This window comes from Streptopelia decaocto, assembly GCF_964273445.1.
Source record: "Streptopelia decaocto genome assembly, chromosome: 6".
Taxonomy (NCBI): Eukaryota; Metazoa; Chordata; class Aves; order Columbiformes; family Columbidae; genus Streptopelia; species Streptopelia decaocto.
In genome coordinates, this window is record NC_138660.1 from 44,141,519 (window position 1) to 44,164,237 (window position 22,719).

Sequence of the window (22,719 nt, forward strand, 5' to 3'; positions counted from 1 at the left end):
TTCATCACATACCAAACCTATAGCAATTAAATCTACTGAGTTGGTATTTTTCGTGCCTTTCAAAAGCAAATACTGCCTGGATAAATGGAGTGATGTGTATGGAAAACTTCCCAAATCCCCAGGCTTGAAGGGCATGGATTGATCAGTGGCTTGCGCTCCACTGGCAGCCAGAAACGAGGACAGTCCTGCATGGTCAATTTTGTGACCCATGTCAATCAACATCTCACCAGTGACCTGGGCAAGGACATAGATGACATACTAACAAGTTTGCAGATGACATTAAATCAGGAGGATGAGATGGCATGTCAAATTGCAGAACCTCAGCCAGAAGGACATTGCTTGGCTTGAGGACAGGGCCAGAAGACATTTCATGAGGCTCAGAAGTGCGAAGTTCTGCAGCTGGGGCAGAAAACCCCCTGTGCTGGAAGGGGCGGTGGAGCAGCTGCCCTGCGGCAGAGCAGGTTATCTAAAATGTATCATTCGGATAGAAGCCTCCAGACCTACCCTCTGTTAACACACTCTCTTTAGAAACAGCACAAAATATGTCATGATGTCCCCCAAGGCTACAAGAAAAAAAAATTATAAAAGATTTTGCAGAGAATCCAGAGGATTCTGTACTATAAAAGATACTTTATGGTACATCTGCTAGCACTTTTCAATTTCTGATAAAGACTGCAAATATTTTGTGATACATTGATTTGTGTTTCTTCTACTTACTAATTAAGCAATTTAATACTCAGTAGGCTTAAAAAGTGCCTTCGACAGAAAGATTTAGCACATCACAGATTTTTGTTAATTCTAAAAAGGTTGATGTTAGTTTTCTTTCAATGACTGTCAAATAAACAATTGTAAAAAATAATTAAATCAGTGATACCATCTTTAGCATTCACTAGGTTTCAGTTTGCGTGGCAAATAATGGCATTTACAAAGCACTAGCAGAACACTGTAAAACTAAAGGCCTTGCTTCTGTATTTAAATTACAAACCTACTTTCAAAAAATTTGAGGACTTACAGTTTCTGTCCCTCAAATGTAGTTGCAATCATGCTCACATAATGCTTTCTAATATCACGGTGAACTGCACACAAAGACTGGAGCATGGGTGGGTTTTTAAGGGAAGTGACAGAGAATAATTAACTGCTGTTTTGCACACAATGTGCCAATTTGATTCATAGTGTACTGTCATTAAAGCAAGTAGGTTGAAGTTTACCAAAGATGGTTAAAAACCCAAACTTTGATATATTTTCATTTTCTTTTAATAATAAGTGCAGAACTGAAAAAAAAAAAAAAAGAAAAAGTCGGACTAGGCTCAACTAGGAAAGAAAAAGATATTATTTGAATAATTCAAAATTTTCTTTGGAAGAAATCCCGTTAATCTGCACACAGGTTTTTTTATACCAAATATTCATAAGTGATTAATGAGCAATCATAATTCTTAAAAAGTCTACCTAGTATTTTCTTTAGGCTTTCCTAGTTCTTCCTCATAACAGAGCTGTGTGAAGAACCTGGAATTCATTCATAGCTGGTTGCTCTGCCATTTGCTTTGTGATACAAACAAGGGGGAGAACTAAAGGCATATTAAATACTCGAAGTAATCTCAGTTCTGTATGAACCTGACTCTGCAAAAGGAAGAAGGCGGCGGAGAGCTTGGCAAGTGTAGCAATCTCCTGAGAAATGTTCAAGCAGCTCTGCGGGCAGGATCACAAACCTATCTAATGCTTTTTTTAGGTCTCAGTACTGGAATCAACCTTAAATAAAAAAAATTCAAGTGCACTATGTACACTGTGTATGTGCAGAAAGAAATACAGTGTATATGCATGAAATCTAACCTATCATCAGTGCCTGCATGTATAAATACATGCATAAATGGAACACTAGTTCATACCATATGGAATGCAGTTTTTACTTAATAAAATTACTTTTTTCCATTTACTAAAATCTGCCCTCCCACTGCTTAATGTTTCAGAGATTTTCAAGTAGAAAGTGCCAAGCCTTCTCCCACATATGTTAACTGAGGCTTAGCAACATATAAGAGACTTGGTTCTTAATCAAAAAATATAGAATCACTTTATGAAAACCTGTAAAATATAATTTTACACAAAAGCTATTTTGGCAACACAAATAGTAGTTGTTAGAGACAACACATGGGAGCCTCTGCCATACTCTCAAATATAAATTTAGATAAGAAAATGGATGAGGAAAAAATTGAGCCAGTAAAGTAAACAATGTGTGTGGCAGAAAATAGTTGCATTTACAGTACTATCCAGCTCCTAGAAAGAAGCCAGAGACCTTCCCATGAAATATTTCTGTGCTTTGAATGCTGCTGCAAAGCTTCAGGGAATTCTAATTGTATAAACTTTTACAGGGAAATGAGATTCACTGTGAGACTATGTCCTGCCAGTGATAAAAGTGATGATTGCATCTCAGCATCAAGAGCCATTTGGAATATGAACTTTCTGACTAACAATTCATGTGCATTTATCACAACTGTCTCACATTCAACCAGTTCACAATTTCTCTTCAGTCTGATTATACAGTCAGCTTCCCAAAGCTAAAGCATGTACAGTAGATCTCACTCCTCTAAAATACAGTTAGATGTTCTGTTGTCTTTTAATTTTAACTAATGCAGGTTCTCCAATATTCATATCATGATAAAATCTACTGCTTTAAAAATCTGCCCTTCACACAAGCCTAAGCATACGTATTTTAAAGTTACTTACTGTACATCTTCATATTTTGTTTAAGGCATGAACAATGGCATATGAATGGGAACAGCTTCCAGAAAAGCATATCTTTTTGACAAAGGCCAGTCCAAACACATCACACCAAAGGACTAACCTGAAGCCAGAAATGACACTGTTGTAACCCAAGAGTTTTTAACAAAAATAGTTGAAACAAAATGGAATTTTTCTCTTCTTCTTTTTCTTTTTTTTTTTTTCCCATTTAAATTACATTACTCTTAATGTCTGTTTAAAGCACCAGTTGCAGTTTTGCGTTTACCATCTCTTCTGAGTGACTTTGGATAACTCATCTGCTTCTTTTATTCTGAATTTTCAGTGTATTAAACTTCAAAATGTTTGTGTTTCTTTTTTTCTTTTTTTTTTTTTTTTTAATGGCTGCTGCAAAATTAAAAAGATCCAGAAGTGGTCAGGGGCCTGGTCTAATGCACTTTCAAAAGTCCATTATAAAGATGAATATAAATGCAAATGACAGGTTTTTCTGCAGACCCACAAACCACGCTTAGCTAAGAAACATATTGTGCATAGTTATTTTTTTTCTTCAAAGTGATATGTTTACTAGATCTACATTCTGAGTTTACCAGAGTATGGGAATTTCTACTTTACTAAAGCCAGGATCCTTTCGCAGCTCCCAATAGGTGTCATTGGTAACCCAGGCTTCTCTTTGATTAGCGTCGATAACTTTCCTGTAGAAAGGGAAAAAAAGAGGAAAAAAAAAGTTCTGACCATAAATCTCTGTTCTTATGCAATATGAAATCAAATTCCATACCTCTCTGATGCAACCGAATACTGAACCTGATTTCATATTTCTAAAGAATACAAGAACAGTCAGGAGTTTAAATATAAAAATCAACCTCTACCTGTCAGAAGTGGAAGGTTTAGAACAGCCAAGATTGCAAATCTGTTGCCTGATCCCTGTGAGCAGGTCTTAGAGCCACATACAGCATCTTTGGCCATTACAGATTCTGATTATGTGCAGGGGATCAACCAAAAGATCTAACTTGCAGAATCCTAGTGTTTTACCATGTATTTTATTTCCTCTCTATTTTGCTCATCTTCCACTACAAAACTGCACCAAACACATTCAATCTTTTCACTTTAAAGTCCGCACGCTAAACATGAGGCTATTTGGTATGACTATCCCTTGTTTCAGAAGAATGCTTAATTAAAAACAAAAACAAACAGAAAAAAAAACACCCTCCAGTCAAAATTAAACTGTAATTTAAGTGTGTATATATATATATACACACGTATTACAGACGTATGTATGATGTTGTTGTTTAAGTCACTATTTGGTAACTTGTTTTTGCAATGACTCAAAATAACATAGTTCTTACATCCTAACATTATATTCCTATGGCACTTTGGAGTTCAAAAAACATTGACCAAGGGGTGCAGCAGACTTGTACAGCTGTTGCTCATTGTAAGAAAATGATGTTTCAATTATGAATCTTTAAACTATGTAAAAATTGCTTCAGGCAGAGATCAGGTATCTGAATATTTTTCTTTAAACTGCTATTTTCCAGGCTTTCACAATTAACAGACCACATCGGTGATAATTCTTGTAGCACTTTGTCCAGTCACGCTACAGGAAACAGAGAATTACTACTGAAATGAATCGACTCACTTAAAAAATTTGGGTACATATTCAATGCTGTTTTCTTCCATGTACCGCCTCCGACCTCGCTGGAGTTCCTCTATTCTTTGTTTCTCTGATGCTGCTGCTTCTACGTTGCCTTCCTCCAGAAGCCTGTGTGAATAACAGCAGGTCCTATAGCAATCACACAGTGTCTGGAACAAGGGATTTTCTAGCACAAATCATCACAAAAGACCAGCAGAAGCCAAGCCTGTTGTCTATGTTGTACCCGCTTTCAGATCTAGTCATTACCTTGTAAAATAAGAATAACCAAGGTGTGACTCCCCGGCTACATGTACCTGACCTGTAGCCTAAGGCATACACTTTCTTCAGTAACTTACACATGTCACAAACACTGAAGTACTATGAACTGAGAATTGGGAGGGAATTAATGTTGCTGCCATTCTTAGCAGGAGGGCACAACATTTCAGAGCCTGTCTTTCCAGGTTGGTATGAGGAATCCTATTTCTGCCTAAAGATCACACTATAGCTCCACGGTACCAACAAGATGCTTTCTATAATACTTTCCCTCAGCTGGGTAAAGCAGAAATTTGACCGCAATGCTGAATACCATCTCTGCTAGCAGAATCCTCCAAAGCTTAGTTCAGACTGTAGTGAAGACACACACAAAATTCAATACTCAGACAAATCCAATCTTAAAACCACCCAATGTAAGTGTATAAATGAGGATTCTTGCCTTTGATCTGGCCTGAATCGCGCATCTGTTCTAGGAAGAAGATCTTTCAGTAAAGGATCTAGTTCATTGAGCTCAATAGCAAACCTCGTGAAGCCATAATAACGTTCATAATTGGTTGGCATGGAGCCTGTAGGAGTATGTGTGAGAAAGAAAAAACTTTTTAACCATTACTCTAAATATGCAAGAGATTAATTTCTTTATTAAATTATAACAGCAAAAAATATTGATATATTTTACTCTTACATACAATTAAAAAGTATCAAAACCTATTCTCTAGATGGAACAACATTCACTAAAAATTATTTTCAAATGCCCATCCTGCAGAACTTGTAATTACAAGCTAATAGACTCAAAACTTACATGATCTTCCTTTTAAAATAAAAATTACCGTTTTCAAGATTTTCAAGTTAAACACGGTTTCCTGTTCGCCGGAAAGTGGGCTTATCAAATGTCTGTGTAAAAGCTAACCTTAACTGATCTGCAGTTAATTTTGGCATCCAACACTCACTCGCAGACTGACTCAGCACTGCCCAACACCATCAGCACTAACAGCACTCAGAGTAGACATTGCAGAGAGTAGGATGTAAAGTAGGGTTCAAAATATCATCACTACAGAGTAGGGTTCAAAATATTAACAATAATGACAATTCCAGGATAATCACTCTGCATGTACGAAAGATACTGTAGGTGCAAAGGATGATTAATTCAACCTCAGTGTCTCTAGGCAAGCAGTAAGTTGAAACCAGCTCCTGAAATCACAGGAGCTTGCCACCTCTGAAGACCAATCCTTTAGGCTAATAAAGCATGAAGACAACAAACTCAATTAACTGGCACATGAATCTTGAATTATTGAATCCAAATACGCTACCCTGCTCTCAGTGAGAAGGCAGGCAGGCCCAGACATACAATTATTTTTCTTAACTTTATTCCTATGTGGACACCAAGACCTCAGAATATTTGACCAGGAGTCAGACTAAGATGCAGAAGACTATGCCCTGTAAGAACATGTCCATTTACTATTATCATAAACTGATGTAAATTCTTGTTTATTTGTCCAATACTTTGTACGTCTCCAGTAGTATTTTGTGTATTTAAACTAATGGCTAAGAACACTTTATGTAGTTTAGGGTTACACTACAGCGCCTGCCAGAGTTTACTACAAGCTTCTTACCTGGCCTCCATATACATTTGGCTGAAGGTGCAACCCCACAATAAAGGCCTTCATGCCACTTTCCAAAAAGGCGATGAACCACCTTCCCTTCTTGATCTATCACAACACCCTGGACCTCATTTACATTTGAATTCCAGTAGTTCACCTGCAAGTTTAACAAAGAATTACTAGTTTACGCTGGGTTTTGGTTACCCTTTGTACCAATACAGACACTGCATGAATCTTAGTTTGTGGCAACGACTGTCCTAATTTTGTACTGGAACAGCTCACACAAAACCAAAAATATCAGAGTTTGAAATGCAGAAGATGTGAATATTAATTGATTTAGTATGACAGATAAGAAACCATGAACGATTTGATATGTGATTTTATTATAAAAGTATTTATCTGCACATCTGGGAACTATATTGTTGTTCATTAACCCATATCCCACAGAATTTAGCAAAAATGACACTGCTGCAAGATCAGATCCAGCCACGTCTCTTCTTTCTATATGGAGAAATACTGAATATATTTGTACATGTAAGGGAATACTTTGATGGGTGCTGCACACTACTGTTTGCAGCAGGGAAGACATGCAGCCAGTATTACTTGTTAGTTGTTGATTTCTGTTTCTCTTTTCTGTTTTGCTTTTATTAAACACTTTTCTTTTCTACACCTTCTCCTACTGAGCCAGTTGCCCATTCTCGGAACATCCATCAAAACATGAATTTCTGATTTACGGTAACGCACAATTGCTAACACTGCAGTGGTATTGATGTATTTTGTTGCAATACGAAGACAACTTACTTTCAGGGAAAAGAATTGATAATAACATAGTTATACAGTAACCTGTTTATATATATGGTCCTTGCCTGGATATTAAAATCCTATGAACCCAAACAGTGTTATTTAATCTAAAGAGATAAAATATTGACTACCAAATTCTAGTAAAGGCAGAAGTGAAGTGGCACAGAATTCTACAGTGACGTTGTCTTTTTATTGTGATGATAGAAAAGCTGACATTTCATTTTTAACCTAAAACCAGCAACAGTATAGCACACAGCTATACAGCAATGCAACACACTGAGAGAAAATGTTCAATGGAATTTGAAACATGCTACTTGATATAGCAATCTTAGTTGACAATTCACATATCTACAAATGTTGGTAAGACAAAATGTGGAATGTAGATTTCAGGAATACTGAAGAAACAGCTTGAGGTATGCTTAAACTGTGCAATTTTATGAATATATGATATCTATTAGAATACATGTTACCTTGACAAATGTGAGTTTACAAATGCAAATGCTGCTTTTTGTGTTTCTGATAGTTATCTCTCCATAGTGTTCTATCCACCTCCTTCCACTAAGAATATTATGTATGCAAGTAGTGACTTTGTTCCAGACATAGTAGTCTCCGTACCTAAGAACAGATTAACAAGTAGTTGGTAACATCTATTAATCATGATCATTACAGAGAAGAAAGTAAAACATAGCTCCATTATCATAAATACAAGACCATATTTCTCAAAAACTTATGAAACAACAGTTTACTTTAATAAAGCACTGGTTCTGAACATGTTACTAATCATCCACAGAGGAGCTCACCTAAGCTGTAGTGCAGAGAACTGAAGAATGGACATTATGAACCACTAAAACCCTGCACAGCATATTCACTGTCCTCAGAGCATTAAGTGCTTTGGCTCCAGTTCTTTTAGGGGCAGGAGAGTGACCCAAAGATCAACGTAAAGCCGAATTGATGTTATAAGCAGACAACATAATTAATTCACAAATAGAACAAAACAAATATGGAAAGGAGATAACAGAAAGGAAGTAGGAAGCAGAAGCTCACTGGCATATCATCCCATTCCCTCTGTAACAACTACTCGGAGTCAGAGCATCTCTATTGTCAAACAAGGGAATAAAACAAGGGAATTATACTGTACAAAGCACACTCTCCTTCAGGGCTGAGAGGCAAGCAAGAAGACAGAAGACACAGATGCTCCTGAGTGTATTGATTTCAATTTCATGAAATAGATAAAGAGGTGAAGTGCAGTGATGCCATACTGTTAGAAGCAGAAGGAAAGGCTGGCTGCAATGTACATGAGCAACAACAGTACTGCAAAACTATCAGACATGTTTGAAGTATCCTCTCCTTTCATATTTTCAGGATTCAGAACATGCAACCAGTCTTACCTGTGCTGAAACTTCTTCTCTTTATTCTGTCAAGGTTTGAGGAACATGCTTTGGCTAATCTACATTTTGATAAATGACCTTACATTGTTACTAGTACTTGTTCTGAGGGAACACTTAGTAGTATTGAGACCCTCAGCAAAGACAACGCTAGCTGCTGGCAGTCCTATATCGCAGCCTTGTTCTGAACAGCCGATCACTACTGCACGTGCAAAACTTGGATTCTCTCTTTTAAAATATTTTTATCCCACTCTGTCTGTTGCTTTCTAGAGAGTTTGTATACTTTTCCTCCAAAATCCCAAATGGGTCTTCAGGCTCAAAAATGCTTCAGTATCCCTACCTGTGCACTGAGGAGAGATTTAAGCCAGGCACTAGCTATTACAATTCCTGTGATGTCTGCATACACTTCCCCCAATCCATTCACAAGGCAGCACAGATTAGATTGCAGCAAAGATTGAAAACAAAAGGAAAAAAGACAGTAGCTTACTTTGGAAGAGTCACATTCAAGGTTCCAACTGGCAGGATTTCCATTGATTTCCCCCAGAATTTGTTTTTCCACCTGATATCTGAATATAATAGTGAAAGATTTACAAAATGGAAAAGAACAAAGTCTCTCCCCGGCAGTGATCTGTGTGGCACACTAGATGACCTGTGCAAGATCATCCAGTTTAAAACAGGACATTATGAGGTTGCCATGAAAATACAAAAGAGAACAAAGCAAAAGACTAGAAAATAGCATTAGGCCAGAAAAACTAAAGATAAGTTTGACTTTCTTCTAGGAGTCATGCCTTAGCTACATTATTGTCAAATCTCTCATTAAAACATTCAATACAAATTAAATGTATATGCCAGTAGATACAAGGAAAGGAAGAGCTGCTTGTTCAACTGTGTAAAAAGAACTGCTTGTGTTTGTAAGAAATAATTATTTTCTTGGTAAAAAGTTTTTAAGCAGAAAAGTATAAACAGACTGCAAGTGACAAGGGAAGTTGTATTATAACACATCTGCTCACTCTAAAGATTGAGAATTTGGAGTGAAATAATTCAGAGCCTCAGAGATACTACAAAAATAGTAAGTGCAGAAATTTTGAGTAAGTTCCAAATGCAAAGCTCAGCTTGTACAGACGAAGTTTTTACTTGCTAATAAAAAAGGAGTTTATGCTTTTGAATTAAAGAAGTATACCTTGCCAAAACACAAAGTTCTTCGATTCACAGTGACAGGCCGAAATGGGAGGATGGTGGCTAACCTGGAAAACAGTTTGTCTGAGTTAAAAACAAATCATTTTTGCTTCTAAGACAACAAAATTGTTACTGCAATATGAAAATACTAAATATCCCACACTATTTATTAGCCTATGAAAACAGATGCAACTTAAGTTTGTACTTGAAATGCTTCCTTGTGATTACTATAAAAATATATACCTTCTAGCACTTAACAAAGTTCACTCATACTAACAACCTTTCTTTACTACTCAGAAAGCAAACCATTCTAACCAGAAAGAAAAAACAAAGTTCCTCTATGAAATGAAGAAACCAAAATCTAAATCTAAACAGGAGTGTCTATCTGGAAACAAGCTTTACCTGCTCTGAGAAAAATCGAAATCCTTTGTCTTCTCTAATACATTCATAGGTTTCACCAAGCACTGGGTTAAATGGCTTGCTTCCTGCTCTAAAGTATGTAGAGGCATAGCCTGATGCTGCAAAAGCAGCTATGAGAACCTGTGAAAATACAGACAAGAACATAAGTGACAACAGGCAGAGATGCTGGTTCATTTGTGTCATCACTGTGTGATATCAGACAACTCACTCCACTCAGAGTGAAATCTGGATTAATGAAGCATGCCTGAGAGTGAAGCCATATATCCCATTCAGAACCAGTATTAACTGTATTTTTATTGATACAACCTGGTTTTCTTCATGGCCTGAGTCAGTCCCTTTCAACAGTCTCCTAAAATAATGATCTCGGTGAGATACCATTTTTCTACCTTTGACCAAGCTTAACACTCACAATTTAAAACACAGACGCAGTTCTAGTCTGTGCTGCCAGTGAATAAATATTATTGTTTATTTAAGATAGCAAAGTTCCAATTTTTCAGAGAACAGTGAAGAAGCAGGTAACATTTTACAGCACTGCTACCACTGATGCTTTGGGTATTCAGCATTTCTGCCAAGTAGTCCCACATGCCTCAGCCTGGGGGTGCAATTTGCATTTTTAAGGCGCATGTTAAAAGTTTGACTCATATCCCCAGTGTTGCACTAGATATCTGTAGCAGAGAAGGGGACTGAATCCACATTTCCAAGGAAGCTTTTGGTTGCACTATGGCTTTTCCTTCCTGAGCTCTCCTGACTCCTTCATTACTCACCTCCCAAGCTCTTCAACAAAGGAGGCAGAGTCCTACAGGGAAACATCCTGCTTTACTCAGTATGAATCTGCCGAATCCTACAGGATCTCCCATTTTTGAGGGACATAAGGAATCTTGTAGGAAAACAGCATGCGATGATTAATAATTCAACCCCCTATCATAAGACAGGGCCAACTTCTTCAGTTGCAAGGAAAAAATACCAGTGTTTAGCAGCAATTGGTCTCCTTCAGGCCACGTGAATGTGGCAGTCCATGGATCTGAGCATCTGGCTATGAAAGCCACAGGGAACCTCTCTTCTCCCAGGTATCCACAATGCTGTCAACCCACAGCAGGGAACATCAGATATGCTCAGCAAGAATACTGCCAGCTTTCCCCTAGCAGCCTTTCCCCAAGGAACAGGAGACATGGCAGATCAAAACACCCTGACAGATGAACATATGCTGTCAGTTAAAAAAACAAGACACACTCACAGGGGATCTCAAGTCAGGCTTCCCAGGCAAACGTTGGCTTGGTGTTTTGGAACTTCTCTATTAGAAATTGCCTAGGATGACATCTTATTGACACCAACATTGATCATAAGCCAGCCACAGATTTGATTAGCTCTTGGAGGTTGCTGGATTTGATCACTGAAAGCCAGGAAAGGCTGCTGCAGGGTTAGAAACTGTCAATGCCTACATAGACACTCCTAGAGACTGAGATCAGTCTTCACATCAATGAGTCACAATTGCAGGACTTGGTTTGAAGCCTTGTTCAGATCCAACCTACCACCTGCAATTGTTCACAGCATTCATCTCACCCAGCAGGGTGCCCTGTTGTCTGTGGACAGGGAGAGCAAGAGGACCCTGCACAGACCTCCACTGAAACAGGTTTCTTTATAATACAGACATAAGAAGTGCCACACTACATTTATTACCATGCGTTCATAAGGATCATCTGTTTCAGCAGCCTTGTCCAGAAGTTCACTGTATTCCAGCTCTTCACAAAGATGTTGCAAGGTATTCAGAGGTTCATTTAGCTCAACTGGCATGGATACTTTGGAAAGATCTTTGCCAATGTTATTTCTCAAAATATTCCACAGATTGATGTTACTTGTGTCAGGGCTGGGAGCTGGGAGACAAGTTCTCCGTCCATTCCTGAATGCACCTCCTGTTAGCTCACCATTAAGAACTGGAAAAGAAATACAACTATCATAATAAGAAAGCACCAGATTAAGAAAAACAGATTTATCCATTGAACCAAATCACAGCCAGAACAAACAAGCACAACTTCACTGATTTCAGCTGAGTTGGTCTTGTACAGACATGCAGTAAATCTGGTACATGAACATAACCAACATAATTTCCCAAAATTTAAAACATAGTAGTATACTTTGCCGAGAAATGTTGTCTGCAACACTGGTATTGTCTTCGGATATGTTATCACTCACATCACTGATATAAGATTCATCATCAGAAGCCTAAAACATAAATAAAATACTAATTAAGTCAAATACATATAAAATATACTAACAAATTAGACAAAGATAATTAATTGAAACACAAATATTCAAAGAAAACATCTCTACCCAATTAGAGCTTTTAACTAAATCAACTGGATGTTTCAATCAGCCCATATCGCCAATGCACAAGAAGTGTAAAAAAAATGCTATGCTCTCACCATGTTTCTCATTTCCTTGTTATGAAGACAAATACAGACATAAAATTTGCAAAAAGGTGACTTCAAATGAGATCAGAGACGAACAAAAAATTGACAACATAATGCGCTGGGGATAGGAGGTGAGAAGAGATAGACAGATTTGTGTTCTTTATAAAGAAAAAAACAAGCAATAAAATGCAGCCTGTGTTTCAGCAAAAAAAATCATATAAACATTGACCTATCATTTCACAAAACACGAACTACATCAGTGTTAAGACTATTTTTGAGATTTTTATTTAACTCTTTTTTTTTGCCAGAAATATTGTTCTCAAAATATTTTACAGAACTTATGACAGAATATTTATTATAAGGCCTATACCATTTAGGAGTGATTTTGTAAAGTTTCCATTTTGTTTATACCATGCACACACACCCATTTTCCACGCTGATATAAACAATCCAGACTATTGACATAACACGTACTTTACACCTGCCAGAAGCAATACGATAAGGAACCATTGCATTCTTTAGATGAACAACTATAGCCACGGTTGTGCCAACTCGTGGCACATGAGCAATCCTTGTCAAAGAGAAAATATGGTGGCATGCTCTTATTTCTTCTTACAGAAGAGTTGGGGCAGAACAGAGCACTACTGTAGCTTTATTAAAAGGTAAGTTAAAAATAATTTTTTTTAATTGAAGAATTTATTCAGGAAAGGAACATGATCCAGGAGCCTAAACTGTATCTGCCTGCTTCAACTTTGACTAGAGTGAGGAAATTTTTCATTATGATGTCTATTTCTCTGATTACAGAGAATAATTTTATATGTATATTAGAAGAATTTTTTAAAAAATAATACTTTAGTTGACTGCATAGATAGACATAATTTCTCCTGCCTATGTCATTCTAGCAAGGACATGTACTGAACCAACAGCTACTGATACAAACTATTTTCAACTCATTTTTCCACTTCAGGGAACTTCTGCATTCCATCACAAGGGAGTCTCAGGTTCATTTACCTACACCTTACACATTCTGATACCTTTTGTTCTAGGTAGCATTACAAAAAAAAATTCATACAGTAACGGTAGCAATATGGAAATCTGTTGGATAGCAAAGCTGCAGCATGCTGTCAGAGCCTACCTCGTTTTCTGAGGAGCTGGCAGAGAGAAGCACCTCCTGTGCATCAAAGAACTCTGAAATGGACTCAGACATCGAGAGCCTGCTCTCGTTAGAAACTTGCTGAGCCAGTGGCAAACTGACATGAATTTGCTCACCTGTCTGGAAATAAAGCACAAATAATTAAAGTATTATTTCTAATAGAAAAGAAGTATGCATAGAAGGGGTAAATCACCTGAATAATTTTTCTATGTCAACTATAAGCACAGATAGTAAAGGCAGCATTTTATTAAGGCTTTGTGTGTACTGACAATTACAAAACAAACTGCATTTTGAGCACTGAGATACATCTCTTCATTTGAGGCCTGCTCAGCATCAACTGCTAAGTTTTAGCAGCATGAATAATCACAAATCTAGTTCTGTATCCGGAGTAATTATTTTGTGGACAATAGCTGGACTGTGTCAGACAAGTTCAACCATGAAACTCAGATGAAAGGTCACCTGGTCATAAAAAATTACATCACTGGGACGTAACTTTGATACAACCAAAACTAAAATATAAAGCTTTATAAGGTCAGGGAGTTATAAGTTACTTTAAAAATAAATGCACTTGAGAACCAGTTTAGTAACAAATACTTGAATATTTAGGAGGGTGGCTATAATATAGATTTTTGTGCTTTTATCCCATGTTTGTACTCCAAATCTCATTTGAATTATGCCATTAACACTGATTCAATATTACTAAAGGTAATGAACTCTCTATGTTTTATTATAAAGAGAATTTAACAGCAAAGGCAAGGGTTCAAAATTGTGTATACCATTAGGTGGGCTAGCTAATTTAAATAGTGGAACATATCTTCCTCTTCCTGCTATTGATGGGAAGGACACCAGGTTTCAATGTGTTACCCTACAAGCTATCGCTTTAAGAAGGGCAGGGGGTGAAATGATGTTTCTCTCCCTGTACCATTCCACCTTGTGTGGAGGGAAACAAGTTTCTAACTTAATCCCTTTCTTTATACAGCATGTAGCTTCTGGGAGATAATACAGATGAAACTAATGAAGCCCTTGTAAACACAGTTAACTCTTTGGATTGCAACTCCATCCCCATTAATCTTACTACCAAAGTCCTGCAAATGGTTTTGTTGAGATCTTAATCCTGTAGAATTATTCTATATAGTTGCCTCAAAATGCACTAACAAAAAAAAAACCAACTTAAACAAGCCAAGAGGTCAAAAAACACTCCCTCATTCCTTTTTCACTAGGCCTTATAAGCTTGTAGATGGTTTATGATGTTTGATGAATTATAATGGAAACAGAAGCTCATTTCAGTTAAAATTTTCAGGTTTTGTTAAACTAGTGGGACTTGGAAAAATACACATGCCCCTACCTGAAAAAGATGCTCACACAGGCACTATTTGCACACTGCAAGATTATATATATAAAGCAATCACAAAAAGAAGTAAATGAGAGATCTGGGAACCTCTTTGAAAAACTCCTTCAGTCGGAAACACTTGTACCAAAATAATGATTTACATATGAAAAAGACACAGCTAATCAACAAAAAATACAAAATAGAAGGAATGGTAATTGCTCAGAACTCCACTGTAGATTGCTGTGCTGTGGCACCGCTTCACCTCTGTTTCCTATTGCCAGTCTCCAACATGCCTCACTCTTGGAAAAATTGTTTGGATGTTTTCAAAAAGCAAATAAACAAAATAATTAGAAACATACGTTAAATTTTCTTTCTTGTTGGAAGAAATAATTAGGAGACAAAAGTATTTTAATTGAAATGGCATAAGGATAGAAAAATAATAGTGGAAATGACAAATGAAAGATATTTTTGGTAAAATGCAAGCAGAATGTTTGTCAAAGTGACCACATTAATTGTAACCTATTACAGCTCGCAAATTCAGATTTGTCCTTTTCATGAAGGAACCTGATTTGTTATTAATACAAATGTTTGGTAATCTGTTGACTGATGAAAGCAAAACAAGACTAGATGCAGCAAACAAGATATTAGTATAGTGCTTCGTTCATAGACTGAACGTTTAGTTTTCAGCAGTGCCACTCAAGATACTAAACATCAGACCCTTTAGCACTTGCAACTTCAGGCCATTAAATACTAAATTGTTCTGTTGATTTGACAAGAAACTAAGATGCAGAGTTGCTTAGCTTCTGTGCTACATTCAAATACAGTAAAACCTTAGTAATTCCCACAGCAAACAACTAATATTCCAAACCTGGATTCCTTCCCTGTTTCTCTACAGAGACCAAACTGAGTTTTTTCATGAGACAGAAGTTTTATGTAAGTGAAATATAATCTCACTTTTTCTATAAATAAACACTTGCCAATCTGAAAAATTCTGCAATTTGTCAGGTGTATTTCAGCTATTAGTGAGAATTAGCAAGGTTTGATTGTACTCTAAATCCATTAAAGGACAAAGTCTTACCTCATCAGGACTAGGGATAATATTTACACTGACAACCTGATCACAAATAACAGATTCTGAATGTATTCTGTTCAAGCGACTCCTTAGTTCAGCATTCTGGTTGAGAGCCTTAAAATAAAAATTGCACATTTCATTTAAAATTAAAAAGGAAGCATAAAACAGAAAAACAAAACAAAACAAAACAGCTTCTTGCCAGCAATTTCCCAAGAAATCACAGAACCTCCTTTCTTCCATTTTTAGAGAGGTACCTACTATGAAATGCTCTCTAACGTAATTTAATCTTCTGGTTGGTTTGCCTTCAGTGGTTTTCAGGAGGCAGGAGGGACAGATATTCTCCCACAATATAACAGTGGCAGTCTGCTTTAATTCTTCAGGTAGCTCTTTGGCAGGTATACTGATGGGTTATGTACATTATGGAAATGGGGAGTGAATGCAGCAAAAAAGAAAGAGACTGCAGAATAACAAATGGGAACTACCTGCAAAATGCCCAAAGAGGCAATTCTTGGTTTACAACTACACAGCCCTTTCTGAACCAAGACTATCAGCACTTAGAGCCTGCAAACGGATAATACTTTCTTTCCAGCAAAAACAACATACTTGCTGGTATCATTGGGTGTTTGCCCGTCCAGTTCCATCTGATGTATTTGCTTGTGTGTACCCATTTCAAACCACTGACCCACTAGAGCAGGGGTGTCAAACTCATTTTCACCAGGGGCCACATCAGCCTTGCAATTGCCTTCAAAGGGCCGAATATTAATTTATATACTACTTGCTACTCTAAATTTATATACTGCATTTATACAGTCCTAAAATTACATTTGGCCCTTTAAAAGCAACCAGGAGGCTAACGTAGCCCCTGGTGAAAATTAATTTGACACCCCTGCTTTAGGGTGTCACAAATGCCAATAAAATTCAACTGCTCTCTGGTGTCTGCTGACTTTTCTCCTTTTTTAAAGCCCAACCTCAATTATAAAATTGGGTGCATATATACATATTGTCTGTTATCTAGAAACAGTCAAATGCAAGATTCTGAAATCCAGAAAAAGTATGTTACATGAACTGACTTAACCATAGTACAAACATCCCCAGCACTGAGGATTATATAAAAGAACAACAGAGATACTGTTTTAGTAGAAAATTACTGTTAATGGAGTAAGAATCTTCTTCTGCCTCACCCTAGTGTAGACTCAGAAATAGATTGTATGAATGTACTGAAACGAAGTAGGACCAAAGTAAAATACGTGAGCAGACATTGTCACTAAACAGTTTAAGTTACTCTATTTTGCTTTGTTCTGAAATGGTCTGGACATGTTCACAGTTATCATCTACCAGGAAGCAAAGCTGATGACTAACAGCAGCCTGTCAACAGCTCCTTAAACAGCTCAAACCTGGTCAGAAGATTGGTCAAACCCAGCCAAGTGACTAAGGTCAGATTTCCACTTATTCCCCATTGAGACTATGAATGAATGTGTGACAGTGACTTTTAGACTGACACTGGAGGCCAGGAACAAGAAGACAATAGGATCACCTGTTTCACAGAATCACAGAATGTCAGGGATTGGAAGAGACCTCAAAAGATCATCTAGTCCAATCGCCCTGCCAGAACAGGAACACTTAGATGAGGTTACACAGGAATGTGTCCAGGCAGGATTTGAACGTCTCCACAGAGTAGGAGACTCCACAACCCCCCTGGGCAGCCTGTTCCAGTGTTCTGTCACCTTCACTGAGAAGAAGTTTCTTCTCAAATTTAAGTGGAACCTCTTGTGTTCCAGTTTGAACCCAAGTTTCATACAAGTTGTTAATAAGTCTCCAAAGGTCTTAGTTAAATTTGCATGAATAACTAAAAATGGTTAGCCTTGTCTCTTGTCCTTAATCTTTCTTCACTACAACACACAGTAATCCATCTGTGTAACATGATATGCATCTGTATCTATAGAAACCTTGTGCATCGGTTTAATCTCATAGCAAATACCTCCAATTTAATAAGAATAACAGTGTATGAAAATATATACACATTTGGGTGGAGTTCTGTTTGCTTTTAAACTTCTGCTCACATTTCTTGCAGATGCAGTACCCTACACTTCCTCAGAGTAAAAGCTTTTAAGTTTCCTTGACAATTAATTAAAAAATTTGATTTATTTTGCAACCTGAGGACTTACTGTTGTTTTATATCTTCTTCCCACTAAAGCAAATGTCAATTTTTCCTTTGGCTTAAGTGGGAGACGCTAGAGAATTACAGGTGTGTATCTGAAAATCCAATTTACCCATTATTATTCTGTAACCCATGATTCATTTTACAGTTAGAAACATGGATATATAAAACAATATGAAAATATACGGTCAAAATTTAAAACTTAATTAGGAAAACAATAATATCTCCTTGGCTGTACTGGAAACAGCTCCAGGATAGGTATCTAGGATTTATATAAAAAAAAACATTTGGTCCTTTTTCTTTATTTTGGAAAACCAAAACAGACACATGCTTACAGAAATTAATTATATCCTTCACCTCCACATGCACCGAGCTTAAACCTGTGTCATAACAGAACACACGTCATAGTTCTGGTCAAGAACTTGGCTTTTTCTTGGCTCCTTCTACCTCTGGAAATAGCCAAAATACAAAATAAATAGTGCATCTGGCAGGCTAGATGTGCTTGAAATCAAATCAAGAACATACCTGAGAGAGGGACTGTCTGAGGTGTGCTATTTGAGCATTGTGGCCTACAAGATCCTGCTCTGAAACAATCTGCTTAAGCTTCTCCTTCTCTATAGCTATGCTGTTAAAGGCAGACTTCAAAAGAGAATGCACTAAGCAAAAGAAAAAAAAGAAAACACATGTTTTCTCAGCAACAGAACTGCACATTGACATCTATCACAATATTTCAGCAATACAGACAGTGAGATTTCCACCCCACAATTACGGAAATTTGAAACAAGGATCTGAACTGCAAGTAATCCATGGAAATTAAGTACAAACACAGCTTGAGATTGTAATGTGCATACCATGTGTTCACACATATGTCATCTGAGCATATTCTTGGTGCCGAACATATGGAAAGGTGCGTACTTGAAAAACCTGTATCCAATGTGTGTTATTTTATTTCATTTTAAAATTTTTCTTTTCAGAGTAACAAAAAAATCAGGTCTCCTAAGACTTAATATTGCACCAGTAAAGAGGATTACTTGGGTTTTAAACAGTTTTTTGACATTTTTTTAAGACATCAGTCTCCTGTTTTTGCTATGTTACCTAACAAATAGCAAACTTATAATAAACCCTTTTAAAAATAGTATCTTTCAGTCTGTAGGACCGTTAATTTATTGGCAATAAAATGGCATTTCTAAACTACATTCTAGAAATAAGCTCTTCTGTTGTTCCCACTGATGTAGAAGACATTGCCTAAAAATGAATTTTACAACATTGTATGTAGTGGTGACATTCTGATTCATCTTTGCGGAAGAATAAAGCATTTTATTGAAGGAAAAAAAAAAGTTTACAAATTCAGTCACATATTTACAAGATCCAGAAAGCAGTTGTGAAGACTTACAAAAAACTCTCTTATCAGACAGGATTTACCTATCTCTTTATTCATGACATCCAGGGAAAATCATCTAAGATAGATAACACATCATCTTTATCTAAGTCACCTGACCAGCTAAAAATTCTTCCCCAAGATTATCTAATGCAGTTGAATGCTCTGGCCACAGCTAAGTGAAGACAATAAGTAAACACAACAGAGAAGCACAATAAAGAAAAGGCTTGAAATTTCCAGTTACCTTTTTGTGCCATCAGGCAGAATTCTTCTTGAAGCTTCATGTACTCTGTAGAGCACTCCAGAGGGTCCGTTACGTGGCTTGGGGGAGTCTGAAACTCGATGTCTGCACAAAGGTTGGGGTTGGATGAATGCAGTCGAACGGGTGACATTGTAGCACTGAAAGGGACCTACACCAAGAAACAGCCAAGAAATATGTATAAAGTGCAACCGACCCTTTGATTCTGTTGAAGCAAAATACAACTTTCATCTGAAATCAGAAGACTTAGTTCACAAACATGGTACGAGTGAACACTTAAGTTTTTACTCTCCTAAATCTCAGCACAACTGAAGCAGAAGAGGCTTGATTTTCTTTTTTTCTTTCTTTTTTTTTTTCCACAGAAACAGACAAAAGAAGGCCTAAATATGTAGCTAGAAGCTGACAATGGAGCATTTCAATTCTAAGACTTACAAAAATGGACCACTTCCTAATGCTTAAAAGATGACTGGAAAACTGAACCATGACACATGCCGCTTTGTATTTGGACATTTGAAAATACATGTTGTATGACTCTGTTGTTACAATACCAACGTTTGAAGTATGCAAGCTACTCCACAGATCTAGAAATACAATATAATATTATCAAATATATCATAGAAGTGTTTTGAAACTACTTGTAAATCATGAGTTGGAACTCACTGTCCTGGCAACTATGAAGAGGAAAAAAGCATATTGTCTTTCTACAGTCTTTCTAACTAAACCAACCACCACCAACAACAAAATCTAAACTCCACCTGATTTTCCTTTGAAGTACATGATCCATAAATGCAAAGTGATACATTGTAGTAAAATGGAACAAACAATTCAGTTTATTATCTTTTCCACTTCTCTTTCTCCTTCTACATTTTCAGGTATAGTAATAAAAATATACATGCAAATCTTTGTAAGTTATATACACCTGTATCATGTATACTGAACATATATGCTACATATGCAGTGTATGGCTACCCCTGTTGTATATGTGATGTGTGCGTGTAAGCATATGTTGTATTTTATTTTAATTTTACCATTTACACACATTTGTAAAAAATCAGGCCAAGAACCCAATTTTCAAATTTAAATCCAAAGGAATGCTATGCAGAACCACATCTTGTTATTTAAATATTAAGCACTGTTAAACACATCAAACACATTAAATCTAACTTATTTCATTGTATTGATCAAATGTATAAATCTAGAATTTCTACACTGCAGCCCAATGTAACCATTCAAATATGAAAAATGGGGCCAAAATATAAAATGTGTCTTCCAGGGCATGGTTAAGAGCAGCAGACAACATTAAAAGTCATATTACTAAGAATTCTTACCAACAGATAAGTTCTACACTACTGGTAGTATTTGAAATTGGTACATTGATATTTTATTAGATCAGGGAACAGTTTTATCAATCCCTTCCTGTAAAAGTTTTCATCAATATATGTTTTATGTTTCTGACTGCAATGAAACCTTCAAAATCACGTTGGATCTATTCATCACATCTCATTCCACTCATGAGCACATTCTGCAAAATACCATTTTCCATCCTGTTCTTCCTCAATTTCCAGATACATATAGCACATAAAATAAGAGCTCTATGGCACCTATTCAGTTTAAACTTTATTGTCTTCTCTCATGTGTTTTGATTTATAGCTATATCAATAAAGGAGGGTTTTTTTAGTTGCCTCATTTTAGCCTCATATCAGGAAGACTTCATTAGCAAGAGATGTAGAATAAATTCCTTTTGTTCGTACTGGATGTTTATCCCTTTATCTTCTTCACAAGTACCAGACTGCCTCTCTCAACAGCCCGAAAAGACTAGGTTAATTGACTCATGTGACTGAATGTAGGTTAATTTCAAGTTTCCTTCGCAAAACATTTTCACTTTTTAAATCAGAGAGCATATACCCCAGAAGCTTCTGACAGGGAGCACCACAAAGGTTCCATTGCTTCAGGTGGCTCCACGACAGCTGTGTGTGCGGGGAGCACGTACCCAACCCTCCAGCCCATCCAGAAGGCAAGGGAAAAAAAGGTGATTCCAGCTCTAATGCAGGACCTCGAGGGAGAGCCCCCACAGCTCCCCAATGCCTGTGGTGATGGGACAGGTGGCCCCAGCCCCATAGAGACCAGCAGAGCTGCAGGCAACCTGCCTACCCGTGGCAGGGGCTCTTCAGTCATTTTGTGACAAACCTCACTGAAGAGACCTACTTTCGATCCATCATTTCTGCCTCATATCTCAGCTGGCCAGGCTGAAAAACAATGTTTCTACAATGAGTTTTATATGAAAAACAACTTTTTAAAGCATGTCCTAGAAACAGCATTTACATGTTCTACCAATACTGTCACGCTGCTTGTAGGAAATATATATTCACATGACAGAGACAAGTAGCTGTTTTGCCAACTGCTTTAAATACAAGAACCAAAAATACTGAATTGTTGACTCACATTAACTCCCCTCATATGCATCTTGTAGAAAAGTTTCCAAGATACTTTCCACAACAGATGAAAAAAAATCCACATTGAACATACCCCTTCATCCTGTTGAATAAACAACAGTCCAAGAAACCCTGCCAATGTACTTCACTCCCCCATTTTTCCTTTACTGCTGTGCTTTTTCTCTGTTGCCAAGGTTATTTGATTCTGACTTTATTACCCTTCTTTGTGGCTTGTTGTTGTTTTGAAGGGGTTTTGTTGCTGTTGTTTCTTTATTTTTAATATTTAGCTTCTTTTTGCATGCATCACACTGGTTTCCCCCATACACACACTCTTCTACACAGGACATCAGATGTACTTTGTCCTGACTCTGCTTTACAGCAGAGGCATAATACCCACTCATCCATCACCTTTTTCAGGTAAGTGTTCATGTAACAGGAACAGACTGTTCCTGGTAGAGTGGGTTGTAAGGAAAACCTCCTCTTTCTGTGAAGCATCTACGTGATGTATTATAATTTCAC

At 37.0% G+C, this 22,719-nt stretch overlaps 1 protein-coding gene across 4 annotated transcripts in view; it reads right to left on the minus strand.

Annotated features, from left to right (window-relative positions):
* Nucleotides 1-245: 245 nt before the first annotated feature.
* Nucleotides 246-22,719, minus strand: part of OSBPL6 (oxysterol binding protein like 6) — a 96,565-nt gene continuing 74,091 nt past the window's right edge. For 3 of the 4 annotated variants that reach the window (XM_082056399.1, XM_082056398.1, XM_082056400.1), the window contains 14 exons: nucleotides 19,754-19,919; nucleotides 18,657-18,787; nucleotides 15,980-16,087; nucleotides 13,554-13,691; nucleotides 12,143-12,230; nucleotides 11,688-11,941; nucleotides 9,993-10,130; nucleotides 9,595-9,658; nucleotides 8,902-8,980; nucleotides 7,500-7,644; nucleotides 6,241-6,385; nucleotides 5,070-5,196; nucleotides 4,364-4,486; nucleotides 250-3,422 (listed from right to left, as the gene is read on the minus strand). In XM_082056399.1, the coding sequence (XP_081912525.1) occupies nucleotides 3,314-3,422; nucleotides 4,364-4,486; nucleotides 5,070-5,196; nucleotides 6,241-6,385; nucleotides 7,500-7,644; nucleotides 8,902-8,980; nucleotides 9,595-9,658; nucleotides 9,993-10,130; nucleotides 11,688-11,941; nucleotides 12,143-12,230; nucleotides 13,554-13,691; nucleotides 15,980-16,087; nucleotides 18,657-18,787; nucleotides 19,754-19,919 (1,815 nt within the window). In that variant the 3' untranslated portion in view covers nucleotides 250-3,313. Of the gene's footprint in view, nucleotides 3,423-4,363; nucleotides 4,487-5,069; nucleotides 5,197-6,240; nucleotides 6,386-7,499; nucleotides 7,645-8,901; nucleotides 8,981-9,594; nucleotides 9,659-9,992; nucleotides 10,131-11,687; nucleotides 11,942-12,142; nucleotides 12,231-13,553; nucleotides 13,692-15,979; nucleotides 16,088-18,656; nucleotides 18,788-19,753; nucleotides 19,920-22,719 lie in introns of all 4 variants that reach the window. The other variant, XR_014184425.1, reaches the window with a different exon arrangement.